This window comes from Pituophis catenifer, unplaced genomic scaffold (assembly GCF_029215685.1).
Source record: "Pituophis catenifer annectens isolate HBS135680 unplaced genomic scaffold, rPitCat1.0.hap2 SCAF_4, whole genome shotgun sequence".
Taxonomy (NCBI): Eukaryota; Metazoa; Chordata; class Lepidosauria; order Squamata; family Colubridae; genus Pituophis; species Pituophis catenifer.
In genome coordinates this window covers 54,510,875-54,529,738 of record NW_027256884.1, presented here as the reverse complement: position 1 = coordinate 54,529,738, position 18,864 = coordinate 54,510,875, and the positions used below count along the sequence as shown (strand labels likewise).

Sequence of the window (18,864 nt, the reverse complement as noted above, 5' to 3'; positions counted from 1 at the left end):
CCACTATTCTTCCTCTTTTAACCATTTTCTCTTGGTCTCTCCAAAATTCCTCTTCTTAATAATTTTCTCCCTTCATCCCAGTCTCTTGTCTTCTTCTTCTTTTTTTTCTTTTTATATTTATTATATCTTTTTCCTGAATCCTTTCTCTAACTTTTGAATCTATTAATCACATAATTCGCCTCAAGCTTTTACCTAATCTTTTCCCATTTCCTTCTCTTCCCTTTGACTGATTCTTTTTTGGAAAATATTCCCCCCTATCCATTCTTTTTTTACCACTGTAAATCACAGTGTAATCATCTAATTTTTTATCTTCAATTCCTTTACCTTCAATATTATTTTCTTGCTTCTCATTTATATTCTCTTTTTCCTGTTTAGTGTATTCTGACAAAGTTTCTAACTTTTTATTGCCCTTTATTGATTCACGCATGTTTTTAAACATCTCAATTAATTCCTCACACATCCAAAATTCCATATTGTCAATTTAAAAATTATTGATATTTTAACTTATGTTTAATTAAGTTTTAAGTCCATATAGCCTTTTTTTATTTCCAGATGATATCCAATACAAATGTTTGTCCAATTCACTCCAATTTAAAGCTTTATTGTTTTCCACCTCCTTTAGAAGTTGAGACCAAGCAGTTTAAGTAGAAACAAATACTCCTTAAAATTTCTCACAACTCTTGTAGTGATTAAGGTCACTGTTGTTATTTCCCAAGCTGGCCAATGTAGTGCTTTCTTTCCACCAGCAGATGTCTCTCTCCAATCAACAATTCTCAAAATAACAAAGTATCCAACTTGCAAAAGTATTTTAAATCCACATAGAAAATACTTTCTCTCAAATTTCTTTCCCTTTTATTGTTTTTAATTTCTCCAAATTCAGTTTTAAATCCAGTTGTAAAATTTCCTTTCCTGGGCTTTAATATTTTAACCTCCTCTTTGTTCTTCCTTTAAATTTCCAAACTCTCAAAATTATTTCAAATCCTCATTAAAAAGTAGTTTCCCTCGGGTTTCTTTTTCTTGTATTAGTTTTAATTTCTCCAAATCCAATTTTAAATCCAACTATAAGGTTTTCTTTTCAGGACTTTAGTACTTTCACTTCCTCTTTGTTCTTCTCCCTCCATTAAAATTCCCAAGTGCCAATTAGCCTCTCATTTCCTCGCCAGGACACTTTAAAGTTTTTTTTAAAAAACAAATCCTTTTTTACCTGTGAGTTGGCCAATCACTCACCTGGTACCAATACTCCATTCAAACACTGCTCCTGCACAAAGTCTTATTCCGGCTGCCCCAGCTTCAAAGCGGTTGTTTTTAATGGCTGCCGCCCCTGCCGCTGGATCGAAGAGCTGCCTCCGACTTTTGAGGAACTTGCTTGTTCCTCTTAGTTGTCAAGGTGCCTCTCCTTCTTCACCATCCCTACAGGATGGTTCCGGTCCGAAGACCCTCCGACAGCAGTTTGTCTGGCTGGATTTTCATGAGGCTCATCGGAGCCCGCTATTTTCCAGCCAGTCTCGCCGTAACGCTTCCGGTTTTCTGACTGTTCTGTACACATATATCCCATTGAGTATAAGGCAAACATGAATCCTATACATTGTAACAAACTTTTATAGCAGAACACATCTGGGATTTCTAGAGCAGGTTAGAGGTGGTCTCGTAAAATGACTGCCAGTGGATGGGCTTGCATAAACTGATTACCAGAGTAGTAAAGCCAATTATACATTGAATGAGATTGTTCTGTAAGTACAAGTTGCCTACTTCTACTAGTCATATAGAGAATTCACTGTCCTACATAATAATCTCAATTTGGGATCAAATGTGATTTTTGGTATAAGTATTTTTTTCCCCCCCAAAAATTAACTGATCTTTTAGTTCCACTTCTTAGAAAATTTAATATTGTTAGATTGATTAGAATGAAGCATAAAAGACTGTGACTGGGAGAGAACAATGAAGTAAAATTAGAGTCTAAAATATATACTTGAGTTTAACATGGAAAAGAAAAAGGGGGGGAAGATATGAAGACAAAAATAAATGATTGGTCAAAAGACAGTAATTAAAGAGAAAATTGACCTATAAAGTAAGGTCATGATAGGTCAATATGTTGTGAATATACAGTTGAGGAAAAGGATATTCAGAATAAACATTCACATAACTTCTTAGAGTTCAGAGAGCTGTGCAATCTTGTCAAAAATATGATAACCAGGCAAGGACAAAGAAATATAGAATTGCTAGATCTAGAAACTATCTCAGAAAGAAAAGTCTGATTGTAATTCTAAATATAATAGTGACACAAGAAATTTAATTCTAAGAAGTGATAGTAAAAATAGATGTGAATTTCAAATTTTATATGAGTATTCTGGATTTTACATCATATGTTCCATGCATCCATCCATTTAGTAAGCCATGCATAATTAAGATGTGCAAGTGCAGGCAGTGTGATTAAACCATCATGGATTAATTTGTTTCCTGAACTCAGTATTGTTTTGAAATAACCAGGTTATATTTTCACAGTAGACTTTTAATATCTTTAGGTCTAGATCTGCATTATACTTCCAACAATATTTGTCATAATATTCTACCCACAGAATTCTTAGGTTAGTAGAATTTAAGTAACATCTTTTGCACAAAAAATTAATTTAATCAAGATTTTTTGGTAAGCCATTATGACTTATTTCATATATTATGCAACTATTAATCATTCCATCATCTAAATTCTCTCACATCACTAAGTCAAAACAAAACTGTTATTTCATATTGTTTACTCTTACCTGTAACACAAGTTACACTTTTTTTTGTTAATAAACTTTAACTGTCACTATGATCCACTTTTTAGCAAGATTTTTAAAGTGATTCTAGCTGAAGTGATTATTAAATTGAATTCTCTCCTCTCAGGGCCAAATAGGTTATACGTATACTTGCATTTGTTTGTTTATTATTTGCCTGCTTTTGTTTTTTAATGTATTCATTTTCACAGGATGAAAAAGCAGAAGGATTCATCAGTCTACCAGAATTTAAAATTGATAGAGCTAATGAATGTCGCAAGAAGTAGTAAGTATTGTAAATTAACAGTTAGAAACAGTAAGACAAAAATGATATATTTCTCTATTTTAACCTTTATTTATTGGAATTCCTTTATTATTATGGTTGGTTCACAACAAGCTGATGTTTATGTGGATTTTGCATCTTTATCCACTTTATAGGGTCTTCATTATTATTTAATGTGTATTATATAATACTAGATAAACCTATAAAGGTTTATCGTTGCTGCTTCTTACAGTGCTTTTAGAAGGTGAAAATAAATGAGTGGCGTAGGAGGCTAATGCCTCCTACTAAGGCAGCATTTAACATCCAGCTGCCTGCAATTACTGCAAGTTCAATTCTCACCAGGCTCAAGGTCGACTCAGCCTTCCATCCTTTCTAAGGTGGGTAAAATGAGGACCCAGTTTGTGGGGGCAATAAGCTGACTTTGTATAAAATATACAAAAGTATGAAGGCTATTGCTTAACGCATTGTAAGCCGCCCTGAGTCTCCGGAGAAGGGCGGCATATAAAAATAGATAAATAAATAAAAAAAATAATAAAAATAATAACTAAAAATGTAGAAATATGGATCTCTAGCTAACTTTTACATTACCAAGATATTTTACAAATGATTTGTTTATATTAACAGATATTTATTTCTTTATAATACCTTAGAACTCGGTATTGATGATTTAACTCAGGACTAACTTTTCAAATATTTTCAGGCTATAGAACCTGCTAAAAAATAATTCTGAGTACCTCTGATAGAGAGGCAAACCTCAAAGGTTAGAAAATTAGCTGCATTTGAGTGAAACCCCCCCCCCAATCTGTCATGGAACGCGCTCAAGTTCTCATAAAACCTAATTTCCATGAGATGCAGTTTGAAAAATCCTTATGTAAATTTGAAGATATTATTGTTGTATTTTATTGAAAGAAAATAGATCTATGGAATTTGCCATTACTGTGAATGATTTTATGTTTAATAGATTGTCAAAAACTTTATTCTCCTCTTCAACTGTTACAACATCAGGCCTATTGAATTCATTGTGTTCTTAAGTAGACCCATATCATTATATTTTAAGAGTATTATGTGATTACACATGCATATTTCAGTTTAACTTTTTTTTTAACAGAAATAGACATAAAAATATTATTGACGTCAATTTATGAAAGCATATTTTTTTTACAAAAAGAGAACATGAACATAAAATGCAGAAAGAATGCAGAAAATGCAGAAAATACAAAATGTATTTAGTATTTTATTATGATTTTTTCATATTTTTGTGTAGTGCATTCAAGGCCTGTCATCCCAAAATCAAAAGCTTTTACTTTGCTGCTGAACATCAAGACGACTTGAACAGGTAATTCATTCTAAAAGATTAACATAATATTTTTATTTTATAAATTTTATTTTATATTTTGTGTTGTGTATAATTCAAGAAAATATATAGTTTTACATATTAAGACCAGGTATGAAAATATAGGAAAATATGTAAGATAATTATATTTCATTCAAAAAATGCTACTTGTGTGTGTGTGCTTTTATCTATATACATGTACACACAGTGTAATATGTATAACAGATACATACATACCCATCTGTTAAAGATAACTTTTGAGTATTAAACTTTCTGGAAGGACAAAAATCTTCTGGATTTAATGGGTGATTTTGGGTCCAACAATCCTGATATATTAACAAGTAGCAAAATTCAGTAGGCATCCACAGCTAGCTCTAATGATAGAAAATAGTGCATAGTGATGTCACAATTTAAACTCCCATATTATCTCATTGCCTCCCAACATCTGATACATATACAGATAGTCCTTGACTTATGACCACAATTGAGCCCCAAGGTTTTGTTGTTAAGAGAGACATTTGTTAAGTGAGTGTTGCCCCATTTTACAACCTTTCTTGCCACAATTGTTAAGTGAATCACAGCAGGTGATAAATTAAGGGGGGAAAGGTGCATCTTATACTCCGAAAAACACGGTCGATTCATAAGGGTGAGATCTAAAATTCAGGTCATCTTTTTTTGTTTATGTTCTGTCCCCCCACCTCACATATGCAGACACACAAGCAAAAGACGTCTACCAGTAATTTATTTTTACAAGCTGACCTGAATCCTTTGGCAGATAAAAGTTCTGGCAGCTACTTTCCGAATGCCTGCCAAGTTTCTTATCACCTCTAGAAACAGGAGTCAGCGTATCTGTAGTCCGTTGCTGGGGCAACCAAGAGTTCACAAGGCACAAAAGAGTAGTCAGAAGTCATTCACAAAGTCCAAGCCTTAATTCTGAAAGATATCCCATCTGAAGCTCACAATATGCAGTTTTTGTCCATCACAGAGCCTGCAGAGCAACCCCACCCACTTTTATCCCCTGTGGGGCATGTCTCAGTGACTCAGCAATCTCTGGCCCTTCCACACCTCTTCCTTTGCTGCGCACGCCTCTCTCTCCGACGCTGCCTGGGATCAATCCAAGATTGATCTTCATCACTCCCTATTAGTGGGTGCTCTGACATGCCTTTCTCCTGGCCTTCAGCTGAAACCTGAGGCGTTGCCAGAAAGGAGGGTCCTGGAGAGGGAGGCCTTGTCAGTTCCTCCCCATCACTTTCAGAGTCATCTTCCTCCGTGAGGACAGGCTCGGGAGCCAGAGTCACAACAGTTTAGTTTGCTTTCTTCCATTTTGTTTTGCCTATGAATAGACCTTTGGAAATATATAAGTATGTTAGCTCTTCAAGATGGATTAAATCAGACCCCGCAAGTTTCACTGGTATTCTACTTTACTGCTGGAGGTTATAGTAACAGAAACTTGAGAACCAGACTGCCTGTTCCCTCCACTCTCTCGCTTTAGCTTACTGAGTTTCTTTCTCACATTTTCTCTTTTCCCTTGGCTTAAAAAATGCCTGTTTTTGTAACTTGTTACCACATGTTTTCTCCAAGGCATCTTTGAGGTTATCTACAATACAGTGGTGGGTTGCTACTGGTTCGCCCCGGATCGGGTGAACCGGTAATGGCCATGGCGGGAGGCTCCACCCCCCCCGCAGACGCTTCTGCACATGTGCACGCGAGCGCCCATGAGCGAACTGGTAGCGATGGGATTTGAAACCCACTTTCATGTGTCACAAAGGGCTGGAAGCTATATTTGTCATAAAACATTTATGAGGAAGCACACTGATCTATTCGCTTCTCACAAGATGTTTTAGGGCCCCCCCCTTCCTTATTACCTTAGCCTATTTTCTATTTTTTTCTGAACAGCTGAGCAAATTCTTTGGGCTTACCTAAAATCCTGATATAATCTGGAAAAAATTATGATAGAGTCTGCATTTTTTGTTTTGCAGCAGGCAAGCTTGTTATTTTATTTTTATAATTTGTTTAAAATAGTGTTTAAAAATAACCATGGTATAGAAACTAACAGATGTCAGCATAAGGGTCTATGGACACATTATTGAATACTTTGGCAGGAAAAAAAATCCTCAAAATTGTGTTGCATTGTCATTTTTTTACCTATAGAAGTTGTTAAGTCTTCTGTAGGTTTCCATTCATGATTGTAGGTATTCAGCTTAACCAATAGGGTCCGCTTTCTTCTTTCATGGCAAAATGGAGTAAGACTTACCTTTCATTTCTGATGAATATTATTATATTATAATATTTCATTTCTGATGAATATTATTATATTATAATATTTCTATATAAAATGTCTACAACGAAGGGAAAAATATTACCATTAGAACAGAGGTGTCAAACTGGATTTCTCTGAGGGCCGGATCAGCATTGTAGTTCTCCTCCGTGGGGGGAGATGGAACAGATGCCTCCTGCAGCATCCTGCTGGCCAAAATGGGGCTCAGAGGCGTGGCTCCCCTGCACCCCGTTTTCTGCCTGGATGGCCTCCTGCAGCACTTTGCTAGCCTATGCCCTGATTTGGCCGGCAGAGTGCTGCAAGAGGTTATCCAGGCAGATAATGGGGCGTGTAGAGGCCACACACAGCCCCCCGCACCCCATTTTGGCTATTTCCAGGTTGGCCCCGCAGGCCAGGTTTAAGCACCCCGCAGTCCTTGAATTTGACACCCCTGTGTTAGAAGGACATAAAATGCTGCAGAAATGTTGGTGGTATTATTACTTTAATTTTCTATGACATGTGTCACAAATAGAATATAAGGTGCTGGCTTAGAAACTGGAAACTGAGTTCTAGGTATGAAACAAATTGGGTGACTTTGAACCAGTCACTCTCTTTCTTAACCTAGCCCACTTCACAGGATGGATGGATGTTCACTATCTTGAGTTCTCTCCTCTCTCTTTCCCTCCCTCCCTCCCTCTCTCTCGCTCTCTCTGTCCCTTTCTCTGTCTCTCAAGGCAGAATAGAAATCTAATAATAATAGTAAGTTGATATTCCTGACAAATCTATATAAAAAGAGTCTACATTTTACTACATATGACTGTCTTGTTGACAGAAGTATTGGGTGCTCAGAACCTTTAATTGTGCTTTCTGGATAATGATAATACCAAAAATGTGCAGGTTAGAATAATAGACTTGTTATCTCTCTCAGTACCATCAGTATTGCTTCACTTCATGCTTCATAGAGAGGTTATTACATTTAACATAGAAGGGATTCCTTACCTTTCCCTGTTTAATGCCTTCTGTTGTATCTGTGTTGTTTTAGTACTTGATTTATGAACTTTAGCATTAAAAGGAACATACAAAACCATTTTATATTTAAACTTTTGTTGATATAATTTAGCATCTGTAAAAAATTAATTTAAAGAAGCTTCCAATATCTTAAACCATTTTTTAAAGTTTAATTTACTGAAGACCTAATTATAAAATTAGCAAGGAGCTTTGCTGTCTTGATCTTATTCAGATGTTTTATAGTTTTAATAAATGTCCTATAAATGTGTCAGTCATGTCAGTAATTCAATAAACATGTTATTTCAGATGGTTGAACAGAATTAATATGCTTGCTGCTGGATATGCAGAAAGGGAAAGGATCAAACCAGAACAAGGTAAAAAGTTAATGGCTTCAGTTTACCCCCTAATGAAAATGAACTATTGTTTTAGAAAATGCATTATAATATTCCTTCACATGCAGACAGATTAGCATTATATAGCAATGTGTTACAATTCAAATTCATTTTCAGTGCACATGTCAACGTTCCGATGAACAAACCCAACCAAGCAAGCATGAGCGAGATGATCCAATCTCTGAATGCAAAACTTTATTGAGTACATAATTTCAGCACTGGTTAGGGCAAAACCAGATCCCACGCAAACCCACATAATTAAAGTATAGCTTCTCTCTCCCCCTATTAGAGCAGGTCACATTGTCCAATTGAGTCTCATTATATTGTTATGAGAAAATGTCTTTGGCTCTGGCAAACACCTGCCAAAGTGTCTTTGGTTCTCACAGCTGTCTTCTTGATGTCTGGAACCTACATTCCATCTCCCCCTTCCCTCCTCCCTAGTTCATTGACCAACTGAGAAATAATAATGGTTCCAACAACAAAAGCGCACTTTGAAACTTGACAGGCGGACCCCCCTAAAATGTAGGCAGTATCTGGAAAACAATAATTATATATTATTATCATTTACTCTGAAGCCCTCCATGGAGGGGCCCTAGCTTCTGAGGATAATTTGCATGGAATCTGCCTATTAAGCGCTCTGACTTAATATTGTGGGCCTTGATCCACCTTGTCTCTGAAATTGGATAGCCTTTCCATTGCACCAAGTATTGCAGCTTTCCTTTATAATGCCTGGAATCTAAGGTTCGTTTAAGCTCAGAGTGTCTTTCACCTCCCACTATAATTGGACCTGGGACATCTTTTCCAGTTGGCCTTAAATTAAATCCCTGGGCTGGGATTGTGCAATGGAATACTGGATACACCTTTCCCAATATCTTGGGCAATTTTAATTCTACTGTGACCATATTGATCACCTCCACTAAGGGGAAGGGCCCTACATACTTGGGATCCAGTTTCCTGCTAGGTAGCCTCAGCTTTAAGTACTTCATGGACAGGTACATCTTGTCTCCTATTGGGGACAAGATGTCCCCTATCCCCCTTGGGGAATACGTTTCTTATCGGCTTGCTTTTTCTGATTCTCTGTTGCTTTAGCTAGGGCCTTTTTTACATTGCCCCATGCGTTCTGGAGAGAATCTACCCACTCCATTAGGGTTACTGATGAGGGAGGTTCTCTTGGGTACTCTGGCATAGGTACAAATTCCACCCCTGTAGCTATTTTAAAAGGGGTGGGTCCAGTACTACTTTTTTTAAAAAATATTTTTATTATATGTTTTTCTTCATTTTGCATCACAGTTAGAACTTTGCAACAGCGATATACCAGCATCAGATATATACTGATGCTGGTTCTATCAGCAATTTTTTACAATATACATACTATTATACCTCCTAGTTGCAACCATTTAAATCTTGTTCATACAATATCCATATTTCTACCATAAGTCTCTATATATTTATCATTCTAAATATTTTACTTTACACTTTTATACCATCTTGCCATAATATTGCTTATAGTAAATATTTTTCTATCGTTTATATTTGTATTTATTTCTGGTTCGTTAATAATCTTTCATCATTAATTTTCTAATCTTTGCATCTATTATCTAACCAATTGTACCATACATCCCAAATTAAATAATATTCTCTTTCTCCTTTGTCTTTAATTTCCATCATCAACCTGTCCATCTCGGCGCCATCTAATATTTTCTTTATTACCATTTTCTCTGTGGGTATATTTCCATTTTTCCAATTTTGTGCATACATAATTCTAGCCACTGTAGATGTAGCATTAAATATTAAGTTCTTTTATTATATTTCCCTGTTAGTATGCCTAATAAAAATAGCTCTGGCTTTAAGTCTATTTGTTGTTTTACCATTTCCTCTAGCCACTTTTTAATCTTTGTCCAATACTTTTTCGCCGATGGACAAGTCCACCACATATGGTAATATGTTCCCTGTGTCTGTTTACATTTCCAACATTCTGGTGACCTATTTGGAAACATTTTTGCCAGTCTTGCTGGCGGTAGATGCCATCTATAGAACATTTTATATATGTTTTCTCTATAAGCTGCTGACATTGTCAATCTGTAATTTTGTTCCCACAATTTTTGCCAATTATCTAGTTCTATAGTGTACCCAAAATTTTTTGCCCACATTATCATAGTTTCCTTTACTGTTTCTTCTTCCATTTTAAACCTCAATAAGTAGTTGTAAAAATTTTATATCAGTTTTTCATCTGCCCCCTGCAATAGCTTGTCTAATTCTTGTGGTTCACTATAAAATCCATAGTTTTCCGCATCCTTCTTGTACCTCGTCTGTATTTGCATATAAGGCCACCAGTCCAAATTGACTCCCTGATTTTTCAATTCCTGTTTCATTTTTAATTTCCCTTGTTCATTTAATATATCTTTATATCTTGAAATTTTATCCAGATCTAACACATTCGGATATATTAATGCTTCCATTGTTGATAGCCAGACCGGTATTTTACTATAGTGGTCCTGTTTGATTTTTTTCCCATATTAATAATGGAGCATTTCTAATTTGATGTCTTTGAAAGTAACTGTATGTTTTCCTTTTTCCATCCCATATAAATGTGTGTCATCCCAGTTGTAAATCATGTCCTTCTATCACCAAAATCCTTTTGTTCTTTAAATTTATCCACTCCTTTATCCATGTAAGGGCTGAGACTTGATAGTTCAGCTCCCAGTCTGGTAGCCTGAATCCTCCCTTATTTTTACTGTCCTGTAGCATTTTTAGTTTAATTTGTGGTTTTTTTCCCTAGCCAAAATTTTTTGTTATTAGTCTGTTTAAATCTTCAAAGAATTTCTTCCCTAATTTTATCAGAATTACTTGGAATAGGAATAAAGTTTTCGGTAGAATATTCATTTTAATTGTGGCTATTCTTCCAATTATTGAGAGTTGTATATCTTTTTCCATTTGTCCAGGTATATCTTTATTTGCTGCATTAATTTAGTATAGTTATCTTCTTTGTATGATGTAATCTTGCTGTTAACCAAATTCCCAAATATTTGACTTTTTTGGTCACCTGCATGCCTGTCTTTTCCATCAGTTCATTCTTCTGTTTATTTGTAAGGTTCTTTATTATTATCTTTATTCTTATCATTTATTTTAAGCCCTGCCACTCTGCCAAATTCTTCTATTTTTTTAAACTAATTTAGTTCCTGTTTCTAATGGTTCCTCCAAAATAAATACCAAGTCATCAGCAAATGCTTGACCTTTATATTGTTCTTTTTTTTATCTTCAGACCTTTTATTTCCTGGTCTTGTCCGGTTTGCCTGAGTAGGACTTCTAGAATTAGTATGAATAGCATAGGCGATAGGGGACAGCCTTGTCTTACGCCCTTATTTATGTTGAATTTTTCTGTTGTTCCTCCATTTATTATCACCTTCACCGTTTGGTTGGAGTATATTGTTTGGACCATCTTTACAAACTTCTCTCCAAAGTTCATATTTTTTTTAATTGTAGTATCATAAACTGCCAACTCATGTTGTCAAATGCTTTTTGTGCATCTAAGAAAGTCAATGCTAGTTGCTTTTCGGGGTGGGCTTCATAGTATTCCAGGACATTCATAATAATTCTCATGTTATTTTTCAGTTGTCTTTTAGGTAAAAAACCATTCTGGTCAGGGTGTATAAATTCATTTAAAAATCTTTTTAGTCTTTCTGAAATTATGGAGGCAAATATTTTGTAGTCAACATTTAGTAGTGATAGTGGTCTATAATTTTTTATCTGTTGGTGATCTGTGTCTTCTTTTGGTATTAGTGTAATGTATGCTTCTGACCAGGATTTAGGTAATTTGGCCCCTAATAATGCATCATTACAGACCTCCAACAGTAAAGGTTCTAGCGGTATTGGTTATTTTGATTAGACCAGCTTTTTTCAAATATTTTTTAGTAGTGTCTTCTGGTATGTTTTCTTGGCTATATAAGTTCCTAAAAAATTCCTGGATTAGTTTCTTTTTGTCTTCGTTCTGATGATGAAGGGGTTCGCTTCTTGTCCTGCAGTTGCTGTATTATTTTCTTCTCTTTTTTATCTTATATGCTAACCATCTACCTGGCTTATTTGCATATTTGAATACATTTTGTTTTGCCATTTTAACTTTGTGTGCCATTTTGTCTTGTACTATTAAATTCACTCTGTGTTTTTTGGAGAAACCGGAAGCGTCATGGTGATACTGGCTGGGAAATAGCGAAGCTCATTGGAAACCCAGCCAAACAAACCACTGTTGGGGGGGTCTTCAGACCGGAACTGTCTTGGAGGGACGGGGGAGAAAGAGAGGCGCCTCGGAAGACCAAGAGGAACAGGCAAGGTCTCAAAAGGTCAGAGGCAGCTCTTTGATCCGGCAGCGGGGGCGGCAGCCATTGAAACAGCCGCTACAAGCTGGGGCAACCGGACTAAGATTTGAACAGGAGCTCAAAAATCTTTAAAGCTTAAAAGAGGTCCCAACCTGAAATAAGCGGCTAATTGGCACTTGGAAATTTAAAGTGAAGGAAAAAAACAAAGAGGAACTCTAAAATTAAAGCCCTAAAAGGAAAACTTACCACCTGGATTTAGAATTGGACTTGTAAGAAATTAAAAATAATATAAGAAAAAGAAAACTGAGGGAAAGCATTATTTAACAACAAAAGGAATTAATTGAAGAAGAGAAAGTACTATCTTTGTGGATTTACAATTGATACTTTGTTGCCTGGGGAGTTGTGAATTGGAGAGAGACATCTGCTGGTAGGAAAGCAGCATTGCAATAAGTATACATCATGGGACATTTTATGGAGTATTTGTTTAAACAGCTGGAGCACGATTTCAAAAAGAAGTGGAAAGAACAAAGTCTCAAACTGGAATGGTTTAAATGGTTCAAATTGGACACTACTAGGAAAGAAAAAAGAGACATTATATGGACTTGAATTTGAATTATACACAAGCTAAAACAATAACAAATTTAAAAATCCTTTCTCTTTAAATTGATAATATGGAGAATTGGGAGCATGAGTATGAGGATTTAAGGGAGATGCTTCAAAAGGTGCAAGAAGCGTTTAAGGGAAATAAAGAAGTGGAGGACTGGTTAGAATACAAAAAAAGAAAGAAAGAAAGAGAAAAGATGAGTGAGAAGCAAGAATACAATGTTGAATAGAAAATAATTGAAGAAAAAGATATAGATGATTACACTGGGATTAACAGTGATAAAATAAAAATGGATAGGGGGAATATCTCTCAAAAAAGAAGAAAAGAGAAGGAAATGGGAAAGGATTGAGTGGGAGAATTAAATCTCTCTAAATTAGAGAAAGGATGCAGGAAGGAAGATACAATAAATAGAAAAAGAAAAAGAAGGAAATAAGAGAATGGGAGAAAGGGAGGAAAATATTAAGAAATGGAATCGTGGAGAGATTAAAAGAAAATGGTTAAAAGGGGAAGAAAAAAGGACAGTAGAAAGGGAATTAAAGCATTAATATGTTGATTTAAAGGAATGGTATTAGCAGTAGAAATTGTATGCAAAAAGTAAATTAGAAGAAATATATAGATTATTGTAAAAGGAATAATTAATTGAAATTAAGATACAAAATTGAAATATTAGTAAATGATGTAAGTAAAGATGAAATGAAATGTATGTAAGAAAAAGAAGAAATATATTGTTTAATGTAAAATAGATCAGCAGATGCAATATGAAAGATAGAATGGTTTATACTTTGTTGTTTGGGGATTTATGGATTGGAGAGAATCATCTGCTGATGGTAAAGAAGTGTGTTAAGGATTGAAAAAACAAAGGAATTAATTGAAATTAAGAAACAAAATTGAAATGTTAGTAAATGATATAAGTAAGGATGAAATGAAATATATGTAAGAAGCAAAAAGAAGTATATTGTTTAATGTAAAATAGATCAGCAGATGCAATGTGAAAGATAGAATGGTTTATATGTGAAAATAATTGAAAGTAAGATATAAAATTGAAATGCTAGTAAAAGAGAAAAACAATCATTGATGTGGGAATAAGAAATTAGGAATTGAAGAAAATAAGAGGTGGAAGGTTAACTTAGTTAAAATGTTTTAAGGTAAAAATGGAATAAGTTGAAATACATTATTAAGAATTTCAAAATATGATGGGAATTTTGAGAAATACATTCAATAAAAATTGGGGATGCCTGGACACCATAGTGAAAAATACTGAATTGAAAATGAATACAGCCATAGAGAGAGATGAAGGAGTAGGGAGATGGAAGGAAGGGAGAAGGAGAGAGAGGAATAGAAGAAAGGGAGGGGAAATAAGAGTAGGAGAGAAGGTTAGATAGGGAGGAAGAAAGGAGGAGGGGGAGAAAGGAAGGGGAAGTAGAGAAGGAGTAGGAGAGGAGGGAAGAAGAAGGGAGGAGGGATAAAGGAAGGGAGGGAGAGGAAAGAGAAGAGAACAAGAAGGAAGATTGCTGAAAAACAAAAAAGATGAAATGGAAGAAAGGCAACCCCGAACATGTTTAAATGTACTACTACTAATAATAACTTTATTATTATTATATCGGGGGGGGGTTCTACTTACCTTTACTACCAGTTCGCAATGGGGCCACACGTGCGTGCTCTTCTGCGCAAACGCAGAAGCTTCTGCACATGCGCAGAAACATTTTGATGACATTGGGGTCGGTGAGCGGAGCCTCCCACCGGTTTTATTTCTATAGAACTGGTGCGAACTGGTGGCAATCCACCACTGTATTGTACGTGTATACACAGTATACCCATACAACAAAATTCACCTAACACCCAAAGACCAGCTCTAACACACATAACAATCCCCAAACACACTCCCACCCACCACAATTCCCCACCCCTAAACCACCCAAACATCCACACAACAGACCAAGTAATACTGCCCAACAGCTCACTGATGGTGGCCCTTTAGTTCATTGTTGAGTGCAATTATAGCTCTGGGATAAAAACTATTCAGAAAACATGTGGTCCGAGTTTTAATTGTTCTGTATCTTCTGCCAGAAGGCAACAGTCCAAAAAGATTGTAAGCAGGATGGGAAGAGTTGCTATGCAATGTTATGCAACTTTCTAAAACAGCGAGATTCGAAGATGTCGTCCAGGGCTGGTAGCTGGAGTCCGATGATATTCTGGGCAGTTTTAATGATTCTCTGTAGAGCTTTTTTTTCCACTACAGAGCTGCTCCCATACCATGCAAAAATGCCGTATGTTAGGACACTCTCAATGGTGCTGCGATAGTAGGACAGAAGTAAATGCTGAGATAGATTTATCTTCCTGAGCATTCTCAGGAAATACAGCCTCTTCTGTGCCTTCTTCCCAAGCATGTTAGCATTCATAGTCCATGAGAGGTCCTTCAAGATATAAATGCCCAGAAATTTAAAACTACCAACCCTCTTATTGCCTCCACAATCTGGGTCCTCATTTTACCTACCTTGGAAGGATGGAAGGCTGAGTCAACCTTGAGCCTGATGAGATTTGAACTCGCAGTAATTGCAGGCAGCTGGCAGCTAAGTGCTACTTAACAGCACTTTAGTCCGCTGCTCCACCATAAACATAAACATTTCTCATAAACATGTTTAAATGTACAGTCTTTTATTCATCATTCATCTCGTCTTTTAACTATTTTTAGTTATTAATTATTTGGGGCTGCCCTTTTACCATTTCCTCTCTTTTATTTTACCACAACTTTCCCTCTTCTTCTTCCCTTCTCTTCCTTTTTCTGACCCTTTCTACTTTCTTCATTCCTCCTTCCCTTTCTTACTTCCCCTTCCCTTCCCCCACTCCTTTCTTCAACTTCCTTTTCTAACCCTCTCTCCTACTCTTCTTTCACCTCCCCTTTCTTCCTCTCTTTTTCTCTTTTCTATCCCTCTCTCTCCTTTTCTCAATAAAATCTATTCTTTAATCCACGTTAATGCTGCCGCTTGGTAATATAGTTCCCAGTTCGGTAGTCCAAACCCACTTCTAATTCTTGCATCTTGTAGCATTTTTATATTAATTCTCGCTTTTTTCCCCCCTTGCCATATATATTTACATATTGTTCTCTTCAAATTTTCAAAGTATTTTTCTCCAGTTTTATTTTTTTGAAACAGAAATAACAGTTTTGGTAATATGTTCATCTTTATTAATGCTATTCTTCCCATTAATGGCAGTTGCAGATTTCTCCATTTCTCTAAATCTATTTCAATTTGTTTTTTCTATTTATAATAATTATCTTCCTTAATAATTACACATCTTGGCATTAAATGAATGCCCAAATATTTTACTTTCTTCACTATTTGAATGTCCAGTTTTTCCATTATTTCCTCTTTTTTTTTGCTTTTCTCTCATATTTTTTACAAATATTTTTGTCTTATCCTTATTAATTTTCAGTCTTGCTACTTCTCCATATTCTATTTGCTCAAGCAGTTTTGGTGCTGTCTGTATTGGATCTTCCATAATAAACACCAAATCATCTGCAAATGCTTGCAGTTTATACTCCTCTTTTTTGATTTTCATTTCTTTTATATCCTTATTCTATTTAAATAGAAATTTAAAATCTCTAATGTCAATATAAATAACAACGGATAAACGGGCATCCTTGTCTTGTTCCTTTTCTAATGTCCGCTTTTCCTGTCATTTCACCATTTACCATCACCTTTGCCAATTGGTCTTTATATATATAAAGGCCAATTATATTTTAGAATTGGTCTATAATTGGATTAAAATATATATTTTAATCATATTTATGAATCTATCCCCAAAGTCCATCATTTTTAACTGTGTTACCATAAATTGCCAATTCACATTATCAAATACTTTCTGTGCATCTGAAAACAACAATGCTATTTGCTTCTCTGGATGTGCTTCATAGTATTCTAATGTATTTAATATAATCCACATATTGTCTCTAATTTGCCTTTTCAATAAAAAACATTTTGATCCATATGTATGAATTCATTTAAAGGTTTTTTCAATCTTTCAGCCATGATTGATGCAAAAATTTTATAATCTGCATTTAATAGAAATTTCAGCCTGTAATTCTTTACTTGTTGTAAATCTGCCTCTTCTTTTGGTATCAAAGTTACATAAGACTCCATCCATGAATCCAGAATCTTAGCTTTTAGTAGTAATTCATTAAATTTAAAACTACCAACTCTCTCCAACTCCTCACCATTTATGTACAATGGTAAATGTACATCTCTTTTCCTCCTGAAGTCAATTATAAGTTCTTTAGTTTTTTGGGTGTTAAATCTAAGATTATTTTCTTTACACCAGTTTCAGCCCTTGTACTTCCTTCCTGTAAGCAGACTCATTGTTCTTATTAATGAGCCTCACCACTGTAATGTCATTGGCAAATTTAATAATTGCGTTGGTGTTATACAATGGGGTGCAGCCATGTGTGTAAAAGGAATAAAGGAAAGGGCTTAGCCTGGGGGGCTCCTGTGCTTAGTATCAGAGTAGAGGAATGGTGAGATCCCATCCTTACTGACTGTGGCCTATCTGTCAGAAAATCCTTTATCCACAAACCAAGCCTCTGATTTATACCCAAATTGGACATTTTAAGAAACAACCTGTTGGGTAAAATGGTGTTAAAGGCAGAGCTATAATCCACAAATAACAGCCTTGCATATGTCCCCATGGACTCCATCCATGGATCCGGAATCTTAGCTTTTAGTAGTAATTCATTAAATACCTGCAGCATCACGTTGCTTAATACATCTTGTAATGTTTTATCTACCTCTGGTGGTAACCCATCCAGATCTGGTGTTTTCCCATTCTTTTGTCTTTTAATTCCTTCCATTAATTCCATCATTGATATTCTTTCTTCTAACATCTTTTTAAATTTTTCTGGAATCTTGGGTATCTCCATTTTTTCTAAATATTGTTCTATCTTTTCCTCTGCAACTATCTCTTGATGATACAGTCTGTTATAATATTTCTCAATTATTTTTTCTTTTCTTCATTTTTATAACATAGATTTCCATCTTGGTCCACTAGTTGACTTATTAACTTCCTTTCTTTCTCTTTTTTCATTTTATATGATAACCATCATCTGGGTTTGTTTGCATTTTCAAAAAAGTTTTGCTTTGTAGCTTTTATTTTATTTGTCAGCTCTTCATTTTCCATTAAATTCAACTTATGTTTTTTCAAGTCCATCAGATTCTTAATCTTTTTATCTTGTGGATTTTTCTGTAAATCCATCTCTAACTTCTTATACTCCTTCTCTAGTTTTTTTTGTATTTGTCTATTTTGTTTATTCCATTTTATAACAGTAACAGAGTTGGAAGGAACCTTGGAGGTCATCTAGTCCAACCCCCTGGTCACACAGGAGACCTGTTTTCCTAAATATGTCATTGTTAATCCTCTAATATATGCTTTACTAGTGTCCCACACATTTTGTATTGATGTATCTTCTTTCCTATTCTCTTTGAAGAAAAAAGTCAATTCTTTTTCCATATATTGTTGAAAATTCTTTTCATTTTGATTTAATGTCTATCTCATTTTTTTTCTTCTGTCCCTTCCATGTCATTGTTATTGGATTGTGGTTGGCCCATGTGCTTGTTTCTATATCAATCTTTTCTATTTTAGATATTAATTCTGTTGACATCCACATCATGTCTATTCTTGACCATGATAAATGTCTATTCGAATAAAATGTGTACTGCTTTTCTTTTGGGTATCTTCATCTCCAAGCATCTTGCAAACTTAATTCATCTATCATTGTAAAAAATGTTTTTGGAAGAGTCTTTCTTAATTTCTTTTTCACTTATTCACTTGTAATCCAATTCACTATCTACAATCGCATTGAAGTCCCCTATTATACATATCTCTTTATATTCATATTCTATTATTTTTTTATGCAGTTTCGCATAAAATTC

At 35.1% G+C, this 18,864-nt stretch overlaps 1 protein-coding gene across 1 annotated transcript in view; it reads left to right on the top strand.

Annotated features, from left to right (window-relative positions):
- CNKSR2 (connector enhancer of kinase suppressor of Ras 2) overlaps nucleotides 1–18,864 on the top strand; it is a 418,082-nt gene that overhangs the window by 293,539 nt on the left and 105,679 nt on the right. The window contains exons 16-18 of the mRNA XM_070944037.1: nucleotides 2,966–3,039; nucleotides 4,301–4,372; nucleotides 7,941–8,008. Coding sequence (XP_070800138.1) covers nucleotides 2,966–3,039; nucleotides 4,301–4,372; nucleotides 7,941–8,008 — 214 coding nt within the window. The remainder of the gene's footprint in view (nucleotides 1–2,965; nucleotides 3,040–4,300; nucleotides 4,373–7,940; nucleotides 8,009–18,864) is intronic.